This window comes from Poecile atricapillus, chromosome 8 (genome assembly GCF_030490865.1).
Source record: "Poecile atricapillus isolate bPoeAtr1 chromosome 8, bPoeAtr1.hap1, whole genome shotgun sequence".
NCBI lineage: Eukaryota > Metazoa > Chordata > Aves > Passeriformes > Paridae > Poecile > Poecile atricapillus.
The window spans coordinates 18695175-18718183 of record NC_081256.1 but is presented as its reverse complement, the minus strand read 5'-3'; the positions used below and the strand labels follow the sequence as shown (position 1 = coordinate 18718183).

Here is a 23009-nt window from a genome sequence, read left to right as displayed (position 1 = left end):
GCGATGGTGCCCACTAGCACAGGGACAGCAGGAGTCTGTTCCCCACACCTCCATGGTGGCACAAAGAGCCCAGCCTGGGGCCCCAATCCAGCAACCACCCATGGAGGCCTTTGTCCTGCAGCACCCATAACTAGCCACGTGCCCAGGGCTGGGCACAGCCACCCATGGTTGTGCAGGGCAGAGCCCTGTGCATACTCTGCGGCAGTACAACCCCAGTCACCCCAAGTACAGCTGCACTGGCCTGGGGCCTCGTGGGGCCCATGGGACACCCCATGTGGCCACCTGCACTTTGATCCTAATGTGGAGGACCGAGGGATCTCTGGGGCCATTTGTACTGTGCTGGTATGCACTGGGATGACTGGGACAGTCAGAGCTATGCTGGGCTATATTGGAACAGTGCCAGAGCTGTAGGGAAAGTAATACTGGGCTCTACTGGGATGGCAGTAAGGCACAGTGGCACAGCCACAACACTGTAGTGGGACAGTGTTAGCCAATATTGGGGCTGCAACCAAGGTGGCACTAGGCTAGACTGGAGTGGTGGTAGAGCCATAGAAGGATGGCACTGGGGCACACTGGGCTGGGACAGAGCCCTGCATACTAAGCTGGGTGTCCTGCCTGGCATGCACCCACAGCCACGCAGGCACCTGTGCCAGCAGGGTCACATCACCTGTGCTGGCGTTGCAGTGTGCTGGTGGCCCACAGCCAGGCACACTGGTGGCAGTGGGCAGAGCATGTATCCTGGCACAGGGCTTCCCCTCCGGATGAACATCCCTGCTGCCATGGGGCAGTGCCAGGAGCTGACGAGCAAGGAGCCTCCGTGCCTGGAGATACAATGAGCAAGCAACCCATTTTGTCACCTCCCTGCCTCAAACTGGTTCATGTTGGGCAATAAACCCTCCCAGACTGGCACAGGACATATCCCAGCCCCCAGCCCAGCCATCGTCACCCACCCTTGGGGGTGCCAACGTCAAACCAGAGGGTGGCACCTGGGCAGTGAGAACTAGCCCGTTCCTGATCCCACAGCACCAGCCCAGCAGTGCCACAGCTCTGGCTTTCCCTGCACCCAGTTCTTGCCACAAAGGTGCAATCCTGTGCCCTGGGGAGGAGGGTGAGCGTGGCTCTGCCAGCTGCCTCGGTTGCCCCTGAGCCTGTGGCGGTGGTGAGACTGAGGTCCCGGCAGCCAGCCTGCCATGCCGGAGTGCCTTGCCCAAGGATTGCCAGTGCCAAGCTCTACCCGTGTGCCTCTTTGGAGAGGATTGAGCCTCTACTGCCCAGCAAGTTCAGCAACGAAGAGTGGAGCCCACCTCTCTCCCTGGGAGCTGACAGTCCCGGGACACTGAGCAGCATCACGGTAAGGATGAGCTCCCTGACAGCTTTGCGTTGGTGAAGTCCCTGCAGTGCCAATGTGCTCTGCCCTCCTTGGGCATTGACAGGTGCCCCCATGCCCTTCATGACAAGACAGACCTCAGGCACTCTGCCCCCACCAATCTGTCCCCCAGCCAGGCATGGCCATGAGCCTGGAGGTGACCGTCTGCAGAGTCCCAGCACGGTCCTCCCACACCTCACCAGGGGGAACCCACAGGGGAGCAGCGCCCAGCCCCACGCCAACCCCTTGTACCTGTGGGAAGAGGGAGCAGCGTGTCCCGGGGGAAGCTGGCCCTGGGTCACGCCACCCACGCCAGCTCTTACCCTCACCTGCACCCACTGGTCGCCCACGGGTGCCGTCCCGGGCAAAGGCCACGGTGGACGGGGTCCCGCCATAGGACAGAGTTTCCGGCCGGACTCCCCTTGACCCAGCCGGGGACTGGGTGCCCAGCGCCGCCGGTGCCGGTACCGGGCGCCGCCGGTGCCGGGCGCTGCCGGCGGAGGCGGAGCGCGGCCGATCCCTCCCCCGGGCAGTGCCCCGGGCCCGCCCCGTGCGGTCCGGGAGGAGCCGCGGCCGCCGCGGGCACCGGCAGCGGCACCGGCACCGGGACGGCGCGGAGCGGAGCGGCGGCACCATGGCCTCCGAGAGCGAGGCGCAGCGAGCGCTGCAGTATGAGCAGACCCTGGTGAGTACCGGGGGCACCGGGCGGGCACCGGGCACCGGTGTGGCACAGGACGCGACGGGGTGCGATGGAACAGCCGGGGATTTGGGGGGGTCTGGGGGTGCTGCCCTGCTCAGGGCGGCAGAACTCCGCCCTGTTAGGGGTGCTGTCTCCTGTTTGGGATGTCGCCCCCAGCCCCACCTCCAGCTGTGGAGGAGCCTAGCTGAGCCCCCACCCCCAGGGCAGGACTTCGGCACACACCTCACCAGCCCCTGGCAACACCCCTCCTCACTGGGAAGGGATGCCCACCCTGTGGGAGCTCCCAGAGGCGCTAGCCGGGCACACTTCTCTTCCCCGCACGGCGTGTCCCCGGCCCTCTGCCCCCAAGATAAGGTATCTCCCCCGCCCGCAACCTTAGTCCCATGTTTACAACTCCTTTTCCTCAGAGGCCTCCCCACTGGCACCAGGGTGTCCCATTGTCCTGGGGTGTCCTCCTTCCCCGCTGCGTCCCCAGTCACTCCGCTGCTCTCCGCTGCCCACGGCCCTCCAACATCACGGGCAAAGGTGCTTTTTCCCAGCCTCTGCTTGGGACGGTGCCCAAGGCGGACGGTACTTTGCCCTGGCATTTGGACAGGCAGGGCCAGGGAGGTGCGCAGGGAAGCGGGGACTGCGTGGCCACACAGCTGTCTTGCCCACGGCTGCCCAAGAGAGCCTGAGCCGGTTTCTGTGCGCGAAGCGGGCCCTGCTGAGCCTTACCCACCCAGCATGGGCTCACGGGGCAGCATCAGGGCACTGCTGCTCTGTGTACCCTCATCTCGCCTTTCCCAGCACCCAAACCCTTCTTCTGATGCTGCCTCTCGGTGCTCAGCCCAAGCTGCCCCTGTGCCGCTGTCAGGTGGCTGCAGGACGCCAGCTGGCCATGGGAACCCCGGCTGCGCCGTCATCTCCACGACCTTATCGACCACGCACTCCTTCCCGGCAGGGCTGAGTCAGGGAGCAGTCGGGGGCAGGAACAGGGGTGAGCTGTGGCGGTGCCTCTCCCTGCTGCCAGCTCCGGACGGCCCCCCTGGGCGCCCTGGTCACGGTGGGTGAGCAGAGAGGCCATCCCAGCCGGGCACCGCGGGGCGGAGGAGCCTGCGGGCAGGCATGAGGGGAGAGAGGCACGCTGGGCTGGCAACAGGGCAGCCATGCTCGGCACCAGCAGACTTTGCCCTCCTTCTCTTTGGGCAGGATAGCACCCACGTCCTGAGTGCTCCGTGGTGCCCATCCCCATGGCCTCTGGGCTCAGAGAGGCTCATGGAAGTGCCTGGGGATGCCGGGTGAGGCTGGGTGTGGGCTCCTGTCCCATAGCCTCACACCTGCGTTTTGGGAGCTGCCTGGGCACGTGCTGGGCAGGAGGCGTGCCCAGCCCTCCCCGGTGCATCTAAACCACCACTAGCTCCTGCCAGCACCTGCCAGGAGGGTCAGGATCCAGCTGGAGCCTGGCATGGGCTGGTCTGAGCTGGGCAGCCCAGGGACAGCTCTTCCTGCTTGTGCCCACAGACAGGCCATCACAGCCAGGCTGCAGGGTTGTGCCAACCAAAAGGCCCAAAGGTCCATGCCCTTTGTGTCCCTGCTCCATGCCCTTACTCTCCCCAGATTTCAACAGCCCTGGGATGCCATGGGTCTTGGGACCCCAGACCTAAAGGTCTCCCCAGGTATCCCACCCTGGGGTCTCCATGCTGAAGAGGTGTCTGTGGGAACCCGTGGCATGCCAAGGGTGCTGGGGTGCACATCAGCCCCAGTGCCCCCCACATGCCAGGCTCTTGTGGCAGGGAGCAACGGGCCCCATGGGGGGGATTAAGCTTGACAAACTGCCCTTGTTCATTGCAGAGCTGCTCAGGGTGATTAGAGCCTGGCTAAGACGGGCAGCGTGACACACACCCCCTGGTCCCTGCCTGCCTGCTGCCAGCCCAGAGGAACCCACAACCCCTTGCCTTTAAATATCTCCCCTAGGGGAAATTTGGGGGGGAAGGTTGGCTGGTATTGGTCATGAGGAGGTGGACACCACTGCCAAGCAAGCTCAGTGCTGTGGGACAGGCTGGCACGGGGACACGGCAGCACCAGACGCCAGTTCCCCTCCCAGGCACAGCATCGCCCAGGCACTGCAGGCACCATGGGCTGGCAGTGCCCAAGGGGCTGTGGCACAGCCAGTGCCCGCAGCGCCCGAGCCCAGGACCAACACAGTGGCCTTGGCCCGTGCCCGTGTCCCCGAGTGCCCCCCACCAGCCCCCCCTGTGCCCGCTCCCTGCCCGCCCGGCACTGTGATTGTTCAGCTGCTTCACGGCAGAGGCCGGAGTCCCGGGGCTGTTTGTGTTTCAAAAGGCCTTTGTGGAAAAATAACCCAAGCAGAGGAGGAGGAGGAGGAGGAAGGAGAGAGCCCACCGCTGGCCTTCACAGCCACGCTAGGGCTGTGGGCACAGTAGCTCTGGCTGCTCAACACTGGACACCCGTGGGGGTCCCATGTCCCACTTGTGGGGCTGTGGCATGGGGCAGAGGGGTGGCATTGGATGGCACAGGGTGGCAGGTGGCAGCAGGGTAGCATGGCCCCTTTGCTTGCATCCCTGTTGTTACAAGTGGGGTTGGCTCCAAAGTGGGGCAGAGGGGGAGCAAATCCCACCACCATCAACCAAGCTGGAGCCCCTGGGACTGCACACCCCACCGTGTGCCCCAACACCTGGAGGGGTAGTGTGGCAGCCCCTGGCACAGCCCCAAGAGGTAGACACAGAGCTGGTTTGGGGGCCACTCAGCCTGGGGGTGCTTCCATCTTGGTTTGGGCTGGCCGTGGGTCAGCAGTGGGGCCAGGCAGGCAAGTGCTTGGCAGAGTGACAGCACTCCTGGGGTGCCGGCCCATTTCATCTTCCAGAGCAAACAAGCTTTTTCTGAAGGGAGCCTTTGAAATCAAGACCCCATGCAGGGCTGGGGTCGTCGTCTGGCAGCCAGTGCTGGATTTGGCCCCTCAAGGTGGTCGTGCCTTTCCCCCCAGCTCTTTTCCACAGGGCAAGGAGCCACTGAGCCCATGCTGAGCAGGAGTTTGGGGGAAAATCCATGCTAGGACAGGGTCAGCAATGGAACTTAGTTCACCCTCTTCTCCCTGCCTACTTCCCCACCCTCCCTCCCGCTGCTGGGCACAACCCGGGTATTGGACAGCAGAGAATCCACCCGGCGCCGCTCTGACTGCTTTCTGCTCTCTACCAAAGGGACCTGGGCAGGAGCGCTGCCCCGTGAGAAGCACACCTTCACGCCATCCCCACGGGGAGTTGTCATGTGCCAGCAGGCCAGGGGGCTGTGGACGGTACCTGGGCATCCAGGGTGGGCACTGCCGCCAGCAGCCGGGGCTGGGCTGCCCACGTGCCGAGCACGGTGCCCACCCGTGGCGCTGCCCCTCTGCCGGGCGCTGGCACGGGCCGTGCCGGGGAGGAGGGCGGCTGTGCCCCGGCTGGGCAGCCACGCGCTGCGCTGGCACGGCACGGCGGGTGGGCACGCCATCAGCATGGGGCTCACGTTGTCCCGACGTGGGAGCCTGGCAGGGCCCCCACGGTCCTGAAGCCTTCCTTTGTGCCGGGCCAACCTCTGGCGCTTGGCATTCAGGTCGTGCGGGGGGGAGTGAGGCGGAAACCAAGCAACCGAGTCCTTGGCAGTGCCCGCCAGCGCGGGACAAATGCCCCTGGCTCAGTGGGAAGGACGGGCACAAAGACCTCCTGGCCAGCATGAGGGGCACTGCCAGGGCCACCTCCTGCCAGGGCCAGGCCACGTGCCACAGCCAGGCAGGAGGCACCCGAGGAAAAGGGGGTGATCCCTATGTGTGCACAGAGCCGCTCACACCCCTTTGATCCCTAAACCCCCTCTTCACAGCCCAGGGACCACCCTGAGCTTGATGTTGTGCTCCCCCTCTCCTGGAACTGGGGGTACATCCTGTCCCTCACTGTCCTCTTGCCTCCCTGCTGCCAGCTGAGACCAGCCAACTCATGTCACATATGACCAGCCAAGGCTGCTTTTGGAGGGGGTATCCCAGCCTTGCTCTTAGCAAAGTCAGGGTGTGGTGCCTGCAGAGTGCCAGCACAACCCCAATACCAGCCCTCAGAGAGTCTCCTGGCCAAGCTGGCCGTGCTCCCATCACTGGAGGCCCTTCCCCTCCCTCCACCAGCCCATTCCGGTGCCTGGGGCACCTGGGCAGGGCTGGAGACTGGTACCGACGTTTCAGCTGCCTGCTTTGGGCATGTGGGCAAAACAATCACTCACCATCGATCCACACTCACCTTATCTGCCTGGCTTCTTCCCACGCCCTGAAGGGCAGCCGGGCACTCCCACAGGAGCCTCCACCCCTTTGCCTCGGGATGCCATGCCTGTTCCCTCACCTGGCAGGCCATGCCAGTATGCCAACTGCTCCCCTGACTCAGTTTCCCCACTTGGGTGCAGGGGTTGGGGTACCAGCTGCCCTGACACCGCTGCCTGCTCCTTCTCCCCCAGATGTATGGGCGTTACACGCAGGACTTGGGCACCTTCGCCAAGGATGAGGCAGCCCGGCTGCGGCTGCAGGAGGGGGACACGCCCCGGCCCCGCCGCCCCTCCGAGCTGCTGGAGTACACCCAGGGCCGCTGTGCCCCCTGTCGTGGTAAGAGTCACGGGTGGGCACAGCCCCACGATGGCACAGTCTGGACACGGCTGCCCATCCCACCACGGTGGTGCGGGTAGAATTTCTGTGGCTGTCATGGGACACCGGCGCCGAGGACAATGCCACCTGCCCGCCGGGCAGCAGGGACACAATGGCCTGAAATAGCCGGGCACGCTGCAGGGACCGGGGGCCCCAGCCCCTCTACCTGGGGCCATGCCAGGGAGGCTGTGCTGGTGGGAGGTGCATGCCCAGTGGTGCCGTGTGTCACTGAGCAGTCAGCTGGCTGTGACAGCTGGACACATAGCAGTGCTCCAGAACCAGAGAGTACCAGCAGTGCTGGGTCAATGCTTCTGGTTGTGAGCCTTTCTGTTGCTGCCAGTCTGGCTCTGCCACCTCAGTGTGCCCATCCCTGGGGCATCCAGCCTTGAACCCGCCCTTGTGTCCACAGTCTGCGCCTTGCAGTGCCAGCGGTTCCTCATCTCCAAGGTGGGTGAGGACTGGGTCTTCCTCATACTGCTGGGACTGGTCATGGCACTGGTCAGCTGGGCCATGGATTTCGCCATTGCCACGTGCCTCCAAGGTAAGCGGGTATCAGTGGGTTCCTGGGTCCATGGCAGGGCAGAGTGGCCATGCCCCAGGGACGTGCCATGTGCCCTGCCACCCACCACCCATCTGGCTGGCTGTTCCCACAGCTCAGAAGTGGATGTACGGGGGCCTGGACACCAACGTGCTGCTGCAATACATGGCCTGGGTCACCTACCCCACTGTGCTCATCACCTTCTCAGCTGGCTTCACCCAGATCCTTGCCCCTCAGGCCGTGGGTAGGGCATTGAGGGGCTGCCTGCACCCTAAACAGGGTGTCCAGTCCCTGGGGGTTGTGCGCTGGGAGCTGCCTGGGTGTCTCCCTGGAGGTCCTGGGAGTCTTTCTAGGGATTTGGGCTGGTCTTCAGAGGGTCTGCTGGGGACTGTGGTTTGGATATCATCCTGAGCTATGGGTTATCTCCTAAGGCCTGTGAGAGAAGGTCTTCAGAGAGTCTCCTGTGAGTTAAGGGGTGGATGTCCTCCTGGGCTATGAGGCTAGGGCTAAGACCTGATCTTCAGAGCGTCTCCTGGGAGCTATGAGATTGGGGTCCCCATGGGGCTATGGGTTGAGCTGTGCCTACATAATCATGGGGCTGTTCTTGCAAACTGTAAGGTGGGAAGAGGTGTTGCTGGGATCTCCTTGTGGCAGTGGGGTGTGGCAGAGCATCAAGGATTACTCCCCAGAGCCATGGGGCAGTGTCCCACTTCATGGCTATTGGTCAAGACTGTCCCCATGTCATCAGGCTCTGGGATCCCTGAGATGAAGACAATCCTGAGGGGTGTTGTGCTGAAGGAGTACCTCACCCTCAAGACCTTTGTGGCCAAGGTGATCGGACTGACGTGTGCCCTGGGCAGTGGCATGCCCCTGGGCAAGGAGGTGAGGGCAGTGCTGGGGCAGGGTGAGCAGGGGGCCAGGGAGTGACACTGAGGGCAATGTCCTCAGTCCCCTGTTGTTCTCTCAGGGTCCGTTTGTCCACATTGCCAGCATGTGTGCAGCCCTGCTCAGCCGCTTCCTCTCCCTCTTTGGGGGCTTCTATGAGGTGAGCAGGGGCAGGCTGGCCCCAAGAGGATCAACCTCTGCCCACCAGCAGGTTTGGCAGTGCCTAGGGCTGGGGGGGCAGTGCCCACTCACTCCTGTCTCCCTCACAGAATGAGGCAAGAAACATTGAAATGCTGGCAGCTGCCTGCGCTGTTGGTGTTGGCTGCTGCTTCGCCGCCCCCATCGGAGGTAGGGTCACCCCGGGCCTCCCCACACCCCCTACACCTCCCGCCCAGGCAGCAGGGTCCATCTGGAGAGGCAAGCAGGACCCCCAGGACAGCTGGCATGGGAGAGGGCAGTGCTGCTCAGCAGGGAGGAGGAAGGGAGGAGCAGGCTCCATCCTCCCAGATGTGTAATGTCTGCTCTTGTCCTCTCCCTTGCCACCCTGCGCTCCAGGGAGCTCCCCACTCCAGTCCCGCTGAGCCCTGCCCGTAGGTTGGTGATGTGTCTGACTCTTTCCTTGCCCTTTGCCTGCTGCCTTACCTATCTGTCTGTCCATCTGTGTGCACCCCACTCCATCCCCGTGGCACCCCTCATGTCGCTGCCCACATCCCTGTGCTACCCTCTCGCTCATGCAGATTCATGCTTGGCCCGCTGTGCTGTGTCCCTTGTGCCCAGCTGGCACCGGCCACGTGCTTTGCCAGGGAAGCCCTTGAACCACCCCACAGTGTGTCCATGGGGCAGCCAGACCTCCATGGGCTGTGCACGAGTGTGGACTCGGGGTGGGAAGCATGCCAGGCACCGGGGGCCTGCCTAGGTTTCTCCACCTCCCTTGTGCACTTCCCCCCAATGCCAGGCGTCCTGTTCAGCATCGAGGTCACCTCCACCTTCTTTGCCGTCCGCAACTACTGGCGCGGCTTCTTCGCTGCCACCTTCAGTGCCTTCATCTTCCGTGTCCTTGCTGTCTGGAACAAGGATGAAGGTACCTCAGGCAGGGTGAGGGCACAGGGGTCCCCTGCCCAGCCCTACTGACCCCCACCATCCCCCAGAGACAATCACGGCACTGTTCAAAACCCGCTTCCGCCTCGACTTCCCCTTCGACCTGCAGGAGCTGCCTGCCTTTGCCGTCATCGGGTGAGTGCGACCATCCCAGCACCCATCCTGTGGCCCCAGGGGTAGCAGTGGCAGCACTGGTGGTGCTGGTGGTGGCAGCAGGACACCTCTTCCCTTGGCTCTGCCCAGGATCGCCAGCGGCTTTGGGGGCGCACTCTTTGTCTACCTTAACCGCAAGATTGTGCAGTTCATGCGCCGCCAGAAGACCATCAACCGCTTCCTCATGAAGAAGTAGGTGCCCAGCAGTCCCCAGCAGCAGGGTGATGGAGCTGGGACTGCACCAAAATCACCCCCTGCCCTGTGCTGCCCTGCCAGGCGCCTGCTCTTCCCTGCCCTGGTGACGCTGATCATCTCCACACTGACCTTCCCACCCGGCTTTGGACAGTTCATGGCTGGCCAGGTACCTGCCATTGGGGTGGCACACCAGTCCCTACCCCAGGGCCTCCACAAGCCCCAGCTGACCCCTGCCCATCAACAGCTCACCCAGAAGGACACCTTGGTGACACTCTTTGACAACCAGACATGGGCCAAGCAGGGAATCAGTGATGAGTTCGAATACTTGGGCATCCTGGAGGCCTGGCGCCATCCCCGCTCCAACGTCTTTGTCACACTTGTTGTCTTCATCCTCATGAAGGTGGGTGCCTACTTCCCCTGTCATTCCCAAGGTACCACCAGGAGGTTATGGAGAACATTTTCTGGTTGCCATCAGGGAGGTGCCAGATTGTTACCAGAAGGCACTGGGTGGCTGCTCCAGGAGTCCACCAAAGTGTTTGCTGGGTGGTGCTGGCATGCCATCAAAGAGATCTTGGCTGGGAGCCACCAGTGTGCCACCAGGGAAGTTCTGGCTGCTTGCTCCTAGGTGCCACCAGGGAGGTGCTGGCAGAGTGCCCCTGGGAGGAACCCATGCCCCATTGCAGGGTGTGGTGCCCACGTGCTGCTCCACAGCACCCAGCTGGGGGTCACAGCACGAGCAGGAGGCAGGGCTGGGTCAGGAAAGGCAACTAATGGGTGTCTGCCCCACAGTTCTGGATGTCAGCCTTGGCCACTACCATCCCAGTGCCCTGTGGAGCCTTCATGCCTGTCTTCGTCATTGGTGAGACCCTGCACGTTGTGTGGGCACAGTGGGAGGAGGGAGCCACCTCTCAGCCCACACTGGGCACCTATGGGTGCCTCCAGATGTCCCCTTCCCTGTCAGCACGAGGCAGGGGTGCGAGGCCCTGTGCCCGTTCCCAGCCACTCTTTGCCTGCAGGGGCAGCCTTTGGGCGCCTGGTGGGGGAGAGCATGGCAGCTTGGTTCCCTGATGGCATCCACACGGACAGCAACATCTACCGCATCGTGCCGGGGGGCTACGCCGTGGTGGGTAAGCACCGAGCTGGAATGGGGACACCATGGTGGGCATCATTTGGAGATGCTGCCCCACAACTGAGGTGATGATCCCTGGAACTGGGAGTGATATCACCACTGGGGGTGAAGGACCCCACATGTGGTGGACACCCTAGAGAGGGGAACCCCAGGTAGGGACCTACCCTGGTGGCAATACCTGACACCCCTCCCCCATCTCCTGGCGGTGGCCACAGGGGCAGCTGCACTGTCGGGTGCTGTCACCCACACGGTGTCCACGGCCGTCATCGTCTTCGAGCTGACGGGGCAGATCTCGCACATCCTGCCTGTCATGATTGCTGTCATCCTGGCCAATGCTGTCGCCCAGAGCCTCCAGCCCTCCCTCTATGACAGCATCATCCGTATCAAGAAGCTTCCCTACCTCCCTGAGCTGGGCTGGGGCCACCACGAGTGAGTTTGTGTCCCCTGTCCCATCCCCAAACCCCTCACCAGGCACAAGCGGAGGGGGTGGCATTACTCTGAGGCCACTGTTCTTATCCCTGGGCAGGAAATACAACGTGCGGGTGGAGGACATCATGGTGCGGGATATCCGCTACGTCACCCTCAACTGCAAGTACCGGGACCTGCAGCAGGTCCTGCACAGCACCAAGATGAAGAACCTGCCACTGGTGGAGTCAGCTGGTGAGACACAGGCAGGGGCTCTGCCTGCATCCACAGCAGCCATGGAGTGTGCCAGGATAGTGGGTGGGTGGCAGATGGAACATCAGGAGCCAGTGTGGTCCCTTGCTGTGTCTGGCAGAGTCCATGATCCTGCTGGGCTCCATTGAGCGGACGCAGGTGGGGGCCCTGCTCAGCAGCCAGCTCAGTCCCCAGCGCCGGCTCCTGGCACTGCGGCAGAAAGTGCTGTCCGAGGATGGGCACCGGCTCTCCGATTCCACCATCCGCTTCCAGGTGAGGGGTGCAACCGTCTTGAGGGATGCCTGGTCAGAGTGCCCCCCACCACTGTCACCCTACCACCCCATCCCCCACAGATCAGCACAGAGACCTCCTCAGGCACCCCTGCCCGCCCCGCACTCCGCAAGCCCCTGAAGCCGGCACTGAAGCGGGTGCCCAGCAGCCCAGCCGACAGCCCCCCAGGTGAGTCTGCATGCGGCCCCCTGGTCCCCCTGTGCCCCCGCCACTGACACCCCCTCTCCACCCACAGCTGGCAGCACTGACCACAGTGGCATTGCCCTCAAGAACCTCTTCTGTGCCAACGCCTCTACAGAGCCAACCGAGGTGAGACCCTGGCCCTGCCCATCCCTTCTCATCCCTGAATGGCCTTTCCTGGCCCTTCCCAGCCCTGCCTGGCCCTTCCCAGCCCTGCCCGTTCTTGTCACATCCCTTTCATCCCTGTTCAACCCTGCCTGATGAACCCTGCCTGGAATGTCCCTTCCCATCCCTTTCCATCATTTTCTATCCCATCCCATCCCATTTCTACCCATGCCATGCCATCTAATCTATCCCATCCCATCCCATCCCATCCCATCCCATCCCATCCCATCCCATCCCATCCCATCCCATCCCATCCCATCCCATCCCTTAACTGCTCTATCTCCCACGGGCCAGGCTCAGGGCACAGCCCGTCACAAGGCCAAACGCGTCCGCATTTCCATTGTGGTAAGCTGCAGCCAATCGCAGCCTGGGTACAGCTCCTTCCAGCCAATCAGAGCCTGGCAGGAGTTCTATGAACCAATCAGGGGCCTTGCAAGATTCTGCTTGGCCAATCATGTTGGGTCTATATTTGTGCGGTCCCTCTTGGACAGTTACGATTCCCTCCAACCAATCCTGTGTGCATCTTCCCCATCCCAAACTTTCCCAGGAACTGGGACATGGATCTTCCCAGCCATCACAACCACAAGATCTACCCCACTTTGCTCAGCCAATCATGGCACACCTTGCATTCTCTCTGCCAATCACAAGCTTGGCTTGTCCAACTGTGGCCAATCAGGGTGTGACCAAATGTCCTGTCAACCAATCATGCTACTTGACCTGGCCATGTGTTGCCTGCACCCTTGCTGCACCCTTGCTGCGCCCTGCCTGCAGCCCGATGCGGCTGCACCGCCTGCCGCACTCGTGGCCGCTCCAACACACCTCTCTTGCAGGAGGAGATGATTCTGGGTGACAAGATGACCCCAGCAGAGGTGAGGGGTTGGGCAGAGACAGGCAGGACCCTTCTGCTCAGAGGAATCCCAGACATCCCAAAGGGGTGCCAGAACATGGGGTGGGCATGGGGAGGTAGGGGGTGGGTAACCCAGATTTCTCCATAAGACTGGGGGTAAGGAGGACGGGAGGGCCCTTGCTGACACTTGTGGGGATGCCATATCCCTTACCCTGTCCAATGGCACCTCCCCAGATCCTGGAGTGGGAAGAACAGCAGCTGGACCAGCTGGTGGACTTCAGCAGTGCCAAGATCGACCCTGCACCATTCCAGCTGGTGGAGCATACCTCGCTGCACAAGGTACGCCCACACCCCACCCCAGGACCCCACCCACAATCAAAAGGATCAAAACCCTCATTACAGCCCCCTCTTCCTGCAGACCCACACCATCTTCTCTCTGCTGGGCCTGGACCATGCATTCGTCACCAGCATTGGGCGGCTGGTGGGCATGGTGTCCCTCAAGGAGGTGAGCAGGGGACAGGGAGGCTGGAGGGGCACAGAGCAGCACCTGGAGCTGTTTGCCCATGGGTTTGGGGTCCCCGCAGCTCCGCAAGGCTATCGAGGGCTCGCTGACGGGCAAGGGGGTGAAGGTGCGCCCGCCACTCGCCAGCTTCCGTGACAGCACCGCCAGCACCACCGAGGCCGACACCACCGCCCTGCGCCAGCTCTGGGATCGCCACCAGCACCACCACATGCCCCGCGAGGCTGGTCCTGGGGGCGATGATGATGACGACACCCCCAGGGGCCAGCGAGAGCCTTGAGATCCACCCCCACCGTGTCCCCAGAAGCCACAAGGGCTCCCTGGCCGGTGCCGGGGGATGCCCACCCTGAGCCTGCTGATGCCAGGCTCAACACGGGAGTGGGCACTGTCAGTCCAGTGCCTCTGCCCCCTCGCTGGGCTGGGGACGAGCCAAATGTCCCCCAGCCAGCTCCTGCTTCCCAGCTACCTGCCAGCTCTTCGGGCTTCCCACTTTGCTACCTCTGTACCCCCGAGCCCCTGGTGCCCCCAGAATGGCCACTGCCCTCACACCTTCCATGAGCACCACAATGTCCCTTCTTGGAGTGGCATGGGGCGAAGAGGGGCGTCAGTTTGGGGCGTCCACAGAAACATGGCTGGGCTTTGCCTCCTGTGCTCAGCACCTCATGGCTGGGAAGAGAGGGTCCTGCTGCCTCTCTGCCATGCACCTCTTCCCATGTAAATACAGAGATTTTTATATTAATTTAATAAAAGGACTTTATAAACAGAGCTGAAGTGCTATGGGGCTGAAGGTGGAGAGGAGCACAGCCAGTGGGCACCAGCTGAGCTTCACCACAGTGCTGGGGTTGGTATCACTCCAGGCAAGGAACCTTTTGTCACCCAGAGCCGCTCACAGCATGGCCTCACTGCGGTACAGCAGCTGTGGGGGCTGCCCTGCAGCAGTGGCACGGCGCTGGACAGTAATGACCAGCGTGCCAGCCTCGGTGAGGGCGCAGCTCACCGACAGTGGGTCCGTGTCTTCAGGCAGCTGGCACTTGTGCGTGAAGGCGTCACAGACAGTGCCATCCGCAGCCACCTGCGGGGAAGCAGCACCGGTGCAGTGGAACTCGGTGTGGCATGGAGAGGCCCACAGCACATTCCCAGTTACCCCAGTGCTTCTAATGGGGCAACTCCCAGTCATCCTGGCTCCAGCAGGGGGTTCAGTAGGGAAGATCCCAGTGACTCCAGGGCAATTCCCAGTTACCCCATTGCCAGCAGGAAGCAGGCCTCTGCTGCCCAAGTCTTGGCTTGTGGGGTAAATTCCAGCTACTCCAGTGCCAGCAGGGACTGTTCCCACTTGCCACCTCCAGCAGAGAAGGCAATGGAGCAGGAGTTCCCAGTTGTCCCATTCTCAGTGAGGACAGTTCCCAGTTACTCCAGTACAGGACAGGAATGAGCAGGACCTGTTATCCCATCACTGGGGCACAGCTCCCATTTACCCCAGTGCTAGCAAAGGCTATTCCCAGTTACCATCCCGTCCCCACCACCCGCAGGAGGGGGTGTCATGGGACAGGACCCACACTGTGCCATGGCTGAGGGGGATGCTGCCCTCTCGGGTTCCTCACCTTTTCTGCCTGGATGGTGACATGGCAGTTGGACGTGGTCACCACAATGTCAGGGGGCTCAAACTGGCTGACGTCGGCCACCACTTGGTAGGTGTCACCCTGGGCACGCACCCAGGTGCCCAGGCTGCAGGGGTACATGGCACCTGGGGACTCTGTGGGCATTGGAGGGCTGCTGGGCATGGGGCCACAGTGCCCAGGGGGCTAGGGGACTGGAAGGTGTGGGAGAGTCTGGTGACACTGGGGGACTGGGAGGGCTGGGGCTAGCAGGTGGCAGTGGGAGTTTGGGGATATTGGAGGTGCTGGGGAATTGCGGGGGGTACTGGGGGCCTGGAGGCACCTGAGGGCCTGGGAGATTCCAGGGGCACTAGAAAACCTGAGGCAGAGGAGGGTGAAGACACTGGGGATGACCACGAGAGTCTGGGGAAGGTGAGCTGGGGGGGAAGAGGACACTGGAGTTACTGGGGCTGTACAAGAAGTGGGGGCCTACCAGGTGACATCAAAGGGTGTGAGGACAGGGAAGCTGAGGACATAAGGGCAGCCGGGATGGTCTGGATTGGGGAGGAAAAGCTGGGGGGGTTCTGGGGACAAAAGGAGGATCAAAAGTGTCTGGGGAGGGGGAGGAGACAGCGTGATGGTCCTGGGGACAACAGGAACACTGGAGTTAGCAGGTGTACAAAAGCACCTGGGGAGTAAAAGCTGGAGGACAGTCCAGAGAGCCATGGGGTACCCAGGGGGCAGTCAGGGCTCATTTCTGATCCCTCCCAAGCTGAGGGGAGGGTCGTACGCTAGCCCCAGGCACAGGTGAGCTAGATAACCCCTGGGAGGCCATCCCCAGGGTAGCACCCTAGGGCTCCCCCACCCTCCACACCCGGTACCTGGGTACCCAAACGCCTCCTGTCCCCGTGCCCCAGAGGGTCCGTGCCGCCGGTCGCCCTCGAAGCGGGGCTCGCTGTGCCCCTGCCCGTAGGCGCTGAGGAGCTCGGCGCGGTACGTGGAGGCTGAGCTGAGCGATGCCATGGTGCCTGCTGCCCGCGGCCCCCAAGGCCCTGCCGTGGGGAGGGTCCAGCCGCCCGCCCGCCAGCCACCACCGCTAGATGCCCATAATTAGGCACCCTGTCTGTAGGAATGCGAGATAAGGGACGAGGCCTCCGTCACCCTGTGGGGCCGCAGAAGGGGATGCATCCCTGCCACCGCTGGCCTGCCACCCCCCCAGCCCCCTGGGGAGGAGGTGCTCCGCACATGCAAGAAGAGGCACCCGGCGCAGTGCTCGCACAATTGACTTTATTCAAGACCTGGCAGGATGGAGGAAGGGGTGCCATGGTGTAGGCACCCCACGGATACTCCACGGGTACCGCCGCAGCGGGGCGGGGGGCTCAGGCAGCTCCCACGGATATGCACACGCGTGCACATGCCCATGCGCTCCCAGGTGTGCACATGCACACACACACAGAGCAAAGCCCCCCACCCATCCACAGGCAGCCCGCACCCCCCGGCCCATCCCAGTACCGTGGGGAGCATCCACTGCCCCCGGGAGCGAGCGGAAGCGGGTGGCAGGGAGCCATCAGCATGGTGTCGGGCCTGCTGGACCCTGCAGCCCCCCGGTGATGCAGGGCAGGGAGGACCAGCCCCACACCGGGCAGCCCATGGCAGGGAGGGAGAACAGGAGCTGTGCCCGGCAGGGGTCAGTGGGGGTGCTGGGGGATGCAGGGGAGCAGAGGTGCTAGGGTGCATCCCGGGGCATGGGGACAGGGGACAGTGACTGGGCTGGGTGAGGAGTAGCATGCAGGGGGAGAGTGGCCCCACGAGAACACGTGCCATGCAGGAAGGGGTGCGCAAGCGTTGGCAAAAACTGGCATTCCTCCCCCAAACGACGTGCCTGGAACCCCTCACGTGGGCTTGGGGGGTTCCCCGAGGGGGGGTGCCACCCCCAGCCAGGACAGGGGGGGCTGGTCGCCCTTCATGTAGGCACTTGGTTCCCTGCCAGGGGTGAGTGACTTGCGGACAGGGACTTTGGTCCCACATCCTACCCCCTCTCTCCACCCTGCATTACCACACAGCAGACTAGGGGACCCCTGGCTGGGCTGACCCCCTTGCCACAGGGCTGGACTGGGGCTGCTCTCCTGGTGGCCCAAAGCCCCCAGCCTGGGGGCCTGCACCCACCTGGTCCTGCAGTCTTCCTATGTCAGCCCCATGCACATACAAAAGTATAGAAAGTCCCAGCACCACAGCACATCCACAGCCCCCCAGCACCCCTGGCACCCCCACAGCAGCCCTCCAGCAGCTCCATGCTCCAAGGCAGCAGTTCACAGTTTTAAACTCGGTCCAATGAAAGTTGGCCAGGGAGAGAGGAGAAAAGCCCTTCCCACACCGAAACCCCCACCACCACCCTGGCTTGGGGTGGTGGAGGCACCACAGGATGATTAGAGAGTTTCAGCCATGCCATTGAGGGAGAGGGAACTGTGCCCAAAAGGGGAGCCCAGGGTGGGTTGGGGGAGAACATGCGAACAACCAGCCCCACTTATTTAGTCTTGTCAGTTTTTGGGGGCACATCTGGGCATCAGGGCAGAGGACAGAACCCCCCAAGCCCTTCCCTGCGCCCCTTCCCTGCTCTCATGCAAAAATCCAGGAGGGCAACGATGTGGCCAAGCAGGGCCGGGGCACAGTGGGGGCACACTGGCTGGGGGGGCTGCAGTGGCCCCCGGACCCCTCCTGCACCCAGATAGCGAGGGGGAGCAGTGGCAGGGCCTGTCCCTCACCCAGCATGGGGTCTGGCCAGAGGGCTTCAGCAGGGGACCTGGACCCCCACCAGGAGAGGCAGGGCACCCCAGGAGGCATCAGGGCTCCTCAGCCTCCTCCTCCTCCAGCGATGCCACCCCAGAGGAGGCGACGTCAGAGATTTTCCGGCGGAGTGGGAAGTCCTTGCTCAGCACCACCTCGTCCTCCGTGGGCGAGAGACAGGCTTCGGTGTAGGACACGGAGTAGAGGGAGTCCTGGCACCGGAGCCGTGCCAGGCCCCGCAAGGCACTTTGGCTGGCTGGGGGCGGCAGCTTGGGCAGCAGCAGGTCCTCGCCCCCCAGGGAGCCCAGCAGTTTGGCAGTGAGTTCGGAGGGGGACACCATCTCCAGGCTGCAGAGGCTGGAGCAGAGAGTCTCGGGGGAGAGGGTGTGCGAGGAGTCGCTCTCGGGCTCGCAGGAGCCATGCCGCACGCCCAGTTGGCACAGGTGGCCCTGCAGCAGGTCTCGCAGCAGCGCGCTGGCGGGCATCGTGCCTGTCAGCTCTGTGGGAAACCAGGATGTCTGGGTCAGTCCAGGGCTGAGGGCACCAGGGATGGCAGCTGCACCCTGCCCTGTGCCTCGCAGGTTGGGAGCAGTCCAGTACCTGCGTTGCCCACAAATTGCTGCAGGCATAGCACTGGTCACCAGCAAAGGAAAAGCAAAACACTCTCTGGCACCACAGAGGTGTTGCATTTAAGGGCTTCCCCATACCTGGCTCAGGCACTGTTTGCCAGGGTGCCAGGCAGGGGCACTGCCCTGTGTGGGAATGGCCAGGCTGGGGAATGGGCCAGGCAGTGAGCATCCCATTCCTTTAACCCACAGTGCTGGGAAACCCACACCAGCAATGGAACAATTTGCCCACTCCCACGGCACTTACCGGTGGGCTGGGTGCTCTCCGTGGAGGGCATGAAGTCCTCATCGTAGGACTCATCATTGGAGTCGTCCCCATCCACTGAGGACCAGGCTCGCAGCTTGGCCTCAGCGATGGCAAACTGCTCTGCCACACCTGGCACAGGACAGGCACGGATTGAACACACGCAGGGAGGTGCTCCCAAAATCCCACTGCCCTGGCACCTCTCTGCCCATAGTGCCATGCAATGGATGGATGCATGGATGGATGGATGGATGGATGGATGGATGGATGGATGGATGGATGGAGACAACCCACCCCACCACCCCTGCCCTGGGCTGCAGTGGGGACCATGCCCTCCAGCCGTGCCCGCGGTGCCTACCGGCAGCGAATCGTGCCTCCTGCTCGCCCTCGCTCAGGTGGCAGTAGGAGCTGAAGGCGCTCTCCAGGGCGGAAGGTGACTCCACTGGCTTACACCAGCCCTTCCACTCAATGAGGTGGGCGACACGGCCCTGTGCCATGGCCGTTGGCTTTGTCACGTGCTCCTTCACCACCTGTGAGATGCCTATGGGATGTGCCCCGACGTCAGCGTGCCCTGGGGCACCCTAAGTCCCCACCACAGAGCCTATAACCCTGGGACCCAGCACTCCCTATCTCCAGTCCATGGGACCTGGCACCCCTATGTCCTCATCTTGAGTGCCACCAGTAACCCCTGGGCTCCCTCAAAACTCCAGACAGGTGACACCCAGGCCCCCCACAAGAGGACCAGACTCCTCACCTCAGGAGAGCCCCCTTTCCCAGATGAGCCCCTGGGTGAGCAGTTACCGTGCAGCGAGGAGCGGGCCAGGGCAGCAATCTCCTGGATGGTCAGCGCGCGCCGTGACTTGGGCAGCATCTCGACAGTGTCCTCAACATTGACCTGCCAGAGTGGGCAGTGTGGTCACAGCCCTAGCACCATTCCCCTTCTGGGAGCCCCACGCTCCAGAAGAGGGCTTGGCCCTGCTTGGTGCCTACCCTGGGCGGCCTGGGGTGTTGGTGCACACACACATTACAGGCATACATGTGTGCAGAGCGGTGGGCACAGCAGGGCACATTCCCACAGTGCCAGTATGCTGACGCTGTGTACAGACCTGCACATGCCTGCTCAGGTCACCACACGTGCCCACACACACAGGCAGGCACTCAAACACACAAGCTGACCACAAACACACACCTGCACACTCACACCTGAACTCCACTGTGCACACACGTGCACCTGCACGCTTGTGTGTGCTCACTTGTGTATGTGCCCTGTGCTAGATGGTGTCACACACACGTGTGCCCTCCCCAGCTTATGCACGCACACGTGCACGTGCAAGACCACCACAGCCTGGCTCCCCAGCACCCACTCCCTGGCAGCCCACACCATGCCAGGACATCCTGTTGTATGGCCCCATTGCTATCCCAGCCATGCCAGGCCCTGAGCCCATGGCCACGGGGGAAGTGATGTGGGATTTGGAGGCGCGCAACAAATTGCATTGCCATGGCAACGAGGCACCGTGGACTGATTTCTCCCAGGATACAGCCCGGCTCATGGCTGACGTCAGAGCAGCCCCGAGCCACTGAGAGCTGGCAGGGCCATGGCCAGGACGGGTGCCCTGCCACAGGGTACCAGCACATGGCTACCTCAGCTGGGCAAGGCTGGGCTCGGTGGTACCTGGAGGAAGTCCTGGCTGTCGAAGGAGGCCTGGCGCACCAGCCGGGGCAGCGGGCGGGCAACACTCAGGGGTGACAGTGCCTTCACCTCCTTCCACTCCACACACAGCGTTGTGTCCACGGCCACTGCAGGAAGAGCCGAGGCCAACCTCAGCACCTCCATTTCCCCAGCAGACCTCTCTGTCCCCCACCTACTGACCCCGTGGTAGCAGCTTCTTGTCCAGTCTGAGACCAGACACAACTCGTTGCTGCGGCACTGGTGACTCATGCCCGGGCAACCCTTCTGCCTGTGTCAGCGGTAACGCGCATCCCCAGCCTGGCACTGGGGACCAGGCGCCTGTCCCAGCTTGGCAGCTGCTGTGGGAGAGGTGGGGGCAGCTGGACCAGGCTGGACTGTGCCAGGTGCTCGGTGCGTGAAGGGAGACAGCACTGGGCCATATTTGCAGGAGCTGCTGCTCCTCCACTACCTCCAAAATCCCCCTCTCCAATTTCCTGCCACTGGGTCAGGAGCGAAAGGAGCAAGAAGGGATAGAGTCAGTAAAAGCACCTGCACCCATCTTTTGCTGCAACAGCTTGCCCTCCTGGCACTGACACCTCAACTGGATGGGTGCCCACACCTTCAGGCACTGACTCCCGAGCACTGGGGGTCTCCTATCAATGCAGTTGACATGAAACGCCAGTCCCAAATAGGCCAAGACAGGGTATCCCTCAAGAGCTTAATTTCCCCTGCACCAAGGTGGGCCTGGCTGACGTAAACCAGCTGTGAGGTGGGATACAGGGAAGCTCAAAAGTGCTGCCTCCCACCCACATCTGAGGGTACACCCTGGCTTCCTTGGGAAATTGCAGAGAGGATCGCCCCCTCTCCCAGCTGTGGGCAGGGGCACCCTGTGGTGACATCCTAGCAACAACACCCCCAGGGCCCCTCCGGCATGTCTGCAACACTCTCTACACTGTCCTAGCCCCCACGAACCCAGCCTCCAGAACACCCTCTGATCACAGCCCCCATCCCCCCTGCAGCACCCCCAGGACATCTGCAGCACCCCACACACTGCACCAAACCCCAGCCTCCAACAGCCCCCTGAACAACTCTGTCACAGCTACCTCATAACCTCTCAGGGCTCTAACCAGCACCCCAGTCCCACACTCCTTTCCCAGCCCCCTTGCACCCCCACCCCCCAGCTCCCCCAGAGCTGCACTCCAACCACTCCAATCGCCCCTGCCTCTACACATCCACACCCCCCCATATCTCCTTGCACTCCCTGGGTCATCCAGCTGCTCCAGAGCACCACCCCCAGCTTCCAAACCCCCACCCATCTATAGCCCCCATCACCCTTTATGTACCAAAGTCCTCCAGAGCCCTCAAGCTCTCTGTATACACAACACACTTAGATACCCCAATTCTGTGACCCCCCCACCTCCGGAATTCCCTACCCTACAGCCCTCACAGCCTCCCAATCCCCATGCGCCATCGTTCCATTCCCTGAATCCCCCTCAGCTCCCTGCTCTTCACCTTCCCATATCCCCCAGCCTCCGTAGCCCCCCACCACCCCATCGTATCACCTGCAGCCCCTCGGCCACCCCCAGCAGCCCCTGCACACCCCCTTCCCCATTCTCAAGTTCCCTTAACACCCTCCATACCCTAGGACCCCCTACTCCCACAAGTCCCCGGTCCCATCCCGGTGTCGCTCACCCACCGATGGTGGTTTTGGAGCCGATGCAGCCCATGCTCCCGGGGGGGCCCCGGTGCGGGCACTACCGCCGGCTCCGCGCCGCCCACATCGCCCCCCGGCCGCATGGGCGGCCCCGGACAGCGCCCGTGCCCCGCCGGAGCCGCTGCCGAGCCGGGCCGGGCCGCGGTACCGGAGCCCCCAGCAGCACCGGAGCCGCCAGCGGTGCCTGCGCCGGGCCGGGAGCAGCACGTCCAGAGACGTCACTGCTGGGGGAGGAAGAGGAGGGAGAGGGGGAGGCGGGAAGAAGAGGAGGAGGAAAAGGAGGAGAATGTGCGGGAGGAAGGGTGAGGAAGAGAAGGCGGAAGGGGATGAAGGATGAGGGAGAGGGAGGAAGGGGAGAATGGGGGAGAGGGAAGCCGGGAGGAAGAGGAGGAAGGGGAGATGAGGAGAAAGGTGAAGGGGCGATGAAGGCAGCCGGGGAGGATGAAGGAAGAGGGGGGCTGAAGGAAGAGGAAGAGGGGGATGGAGGAAGAGGAGGGGGCGCGGAAAGGAGGAGGATGGACGGAGGAAGAGGAGGGGGCTGAGGAGGAGGGGAAGAAGGCCGGCCACCGCGGAGAGCGCCGTGCCAGCACCGCGGACAGCGCCGCCCCGCCCGCCCGGCCCCGGTACACCCCCCGGGGGGGACAAGGGCTGGGACCCTGCAGAAACAGGGCGCCCCTCAGCCCCAGACCTGCCTGCCCCTACCCGCCCCCGAGGGTCTGGTGGGGCGGGAGGGAGTACACAGCCTCTGACACAGCCTCCCACCCCCGTGGAGCTGGGATGGGGACAGGTGGGTGCAGGCTTTGGAGCATCACGTCTGACACAACGGCCCCTGCCGGAGATCCAGGCCAGCGCTGATGGCCAGGCTGATGGGTCAACCCGTGTTCATTCTGAAATCTACTGATGGCAATTAGTGCTGTGGTACCTGTTCCCTGGCACAGGAGGGCACTGCTGCCGTGCCACCCTCTCTCTCCCCGGGGAAGCAGGTTACCCAAACAGCTC

General features: G+C 63.0%; 3 protein-coding genes across 5 annotated transcripts; 1 reads left to right on the top strand and 2 right to left on the bottom strand.

Annotated features, from left to right (window-relative positions):
• The first annotated feature begins 1916 nt into the window (after nt 1-1916).
• Nucleotides 1917-13973, top strand: CLCN2 (chloride voltage-gated channel 2). 3 transcript variants are annotated; one of them, XM_058844201.1, is made up of 24 exons: nt 1917-2051; nt 6537-6681; nt 7130-7261; nt 7374-7502; nt 8007-8140; nt 8226-8303; nt 8413-8491; nt 9099-9224; nt 9292-9376; nt 9485-9586; nt 9671-9755; nt 9834-9989; nt 10379-10448; nt 10606-10716; nt 10934-11147; nt 11245-11378; nt 11497-11648; nt 11729-11834; nt 11902-11975; nt 12306-12356; nt 12842-12880; nt 13093-13197; nt 13277-13363; nt 13443-13973. In XM_058844201.1, exons 1-24 carry the CDS (start codon nt 2001-2003, stop codon nt 13656-13658), a joined length of 2661 nt encoding a protein of 886 aa, XP_058700184.1. In that variant the 5' UTR covers nt 1917-2000; the 3' UTR covers nt 13659-13973. The 3 variants fall into 3 exon arrangements, with proteins under 3 accessions (XP_058700184.1, XP_058700185.1, XP_058700187.1); XM_058844202.1 differs by having other exon boundaries at nt 9099-9238; nt 9351-9376; XM_058844204.1 differs by lacking the exon at nt 12306-12356 and having other exon boundaries at nt 1986-2051.
• Nucleotides 13974-14105: 132 nt separating this feature from the next.
• Nucleotides 14106-16078, bottom strand: LOC131581680 (heat shock protein beta-7-like). The gene is made up of 3 exons (XM_058844212.1): nt 15855-16078; nt 14980-15131; nt 14106-14450 (listed from the first exon to the last, which is right to left on the bottom strand). Exons 1-3 carry the CDS (start codon nt 15994-15996, stop codon nt 14265-14267), a joined length of 480 nt encoding a protein of 159 aa, XP_058700195.1. The 5' UTR covers nt 15997-16078; the 3' UTR covers nt 14106-14264.
• A 174-nt stretch (nt 16079-16252) lies between these two features.
• Nucleotides 16253-22093, bottom strand: FAM131A (family with sequence similarity 131 member A). The gene is given in 7 exon segments (XM_058844211.1): nt 16253-18256; nt 18631-18759; nt 18986-19168; nt 19429-19522; nt 20300-20424; nt 21993-22036; nt 22038-22093. Coding segments are annotated over 7 exon segments (1074 nt in total). The 3' UTR covers nt 16253-17813.
• Nucleotides 22094-23009: the final 916 nt, after the last annotated feature.

Coding starts and splice junctions, on each gene's coding strand:
- CLCN2 (XM_058844201.1), top strand. CDS start 2,001: ATGGCCTCCGAGAGCGAGGCGCAGCGAGCGCTGCAGTATGAGCAGACC. Junction 13,198..13,276: donor AGCATACCTCGCTGCACAAG/GTACGCCCACAC, acceptor CTCTTCCTGCAG/ACCCACACCATCTTCTCTCT. Junction 13,364..13,442: donor GCATGGTGTCCCTCAAGGAG/GTGAGCAGGGGA, acceptor GGGTCCCCGCAG/CTCCGCAAGGCTATCGAGGG.
- LOC131581680 (XM_058844212.1), bottom strand. CDS start 15,996: ATGGCATCGCTCAGCTCAGCCTCCACGTACCGCGCCGAGCTCCTCAGC. Junction 15,132..15,854: donor GGAGGCGTTTGGGTACCCAG/GTACCGGGTGTG, acceptor CAATGCCCACAG/AGTCCCCAGGTGCCATGTAC. Junction 14,451..14,979: donor TCACCATCCAGGCAGAAAAG/GTGAGGAACCCG, acceptor GCTTCCCCGCAG/GTGGCTGCGGATGGCACTGT.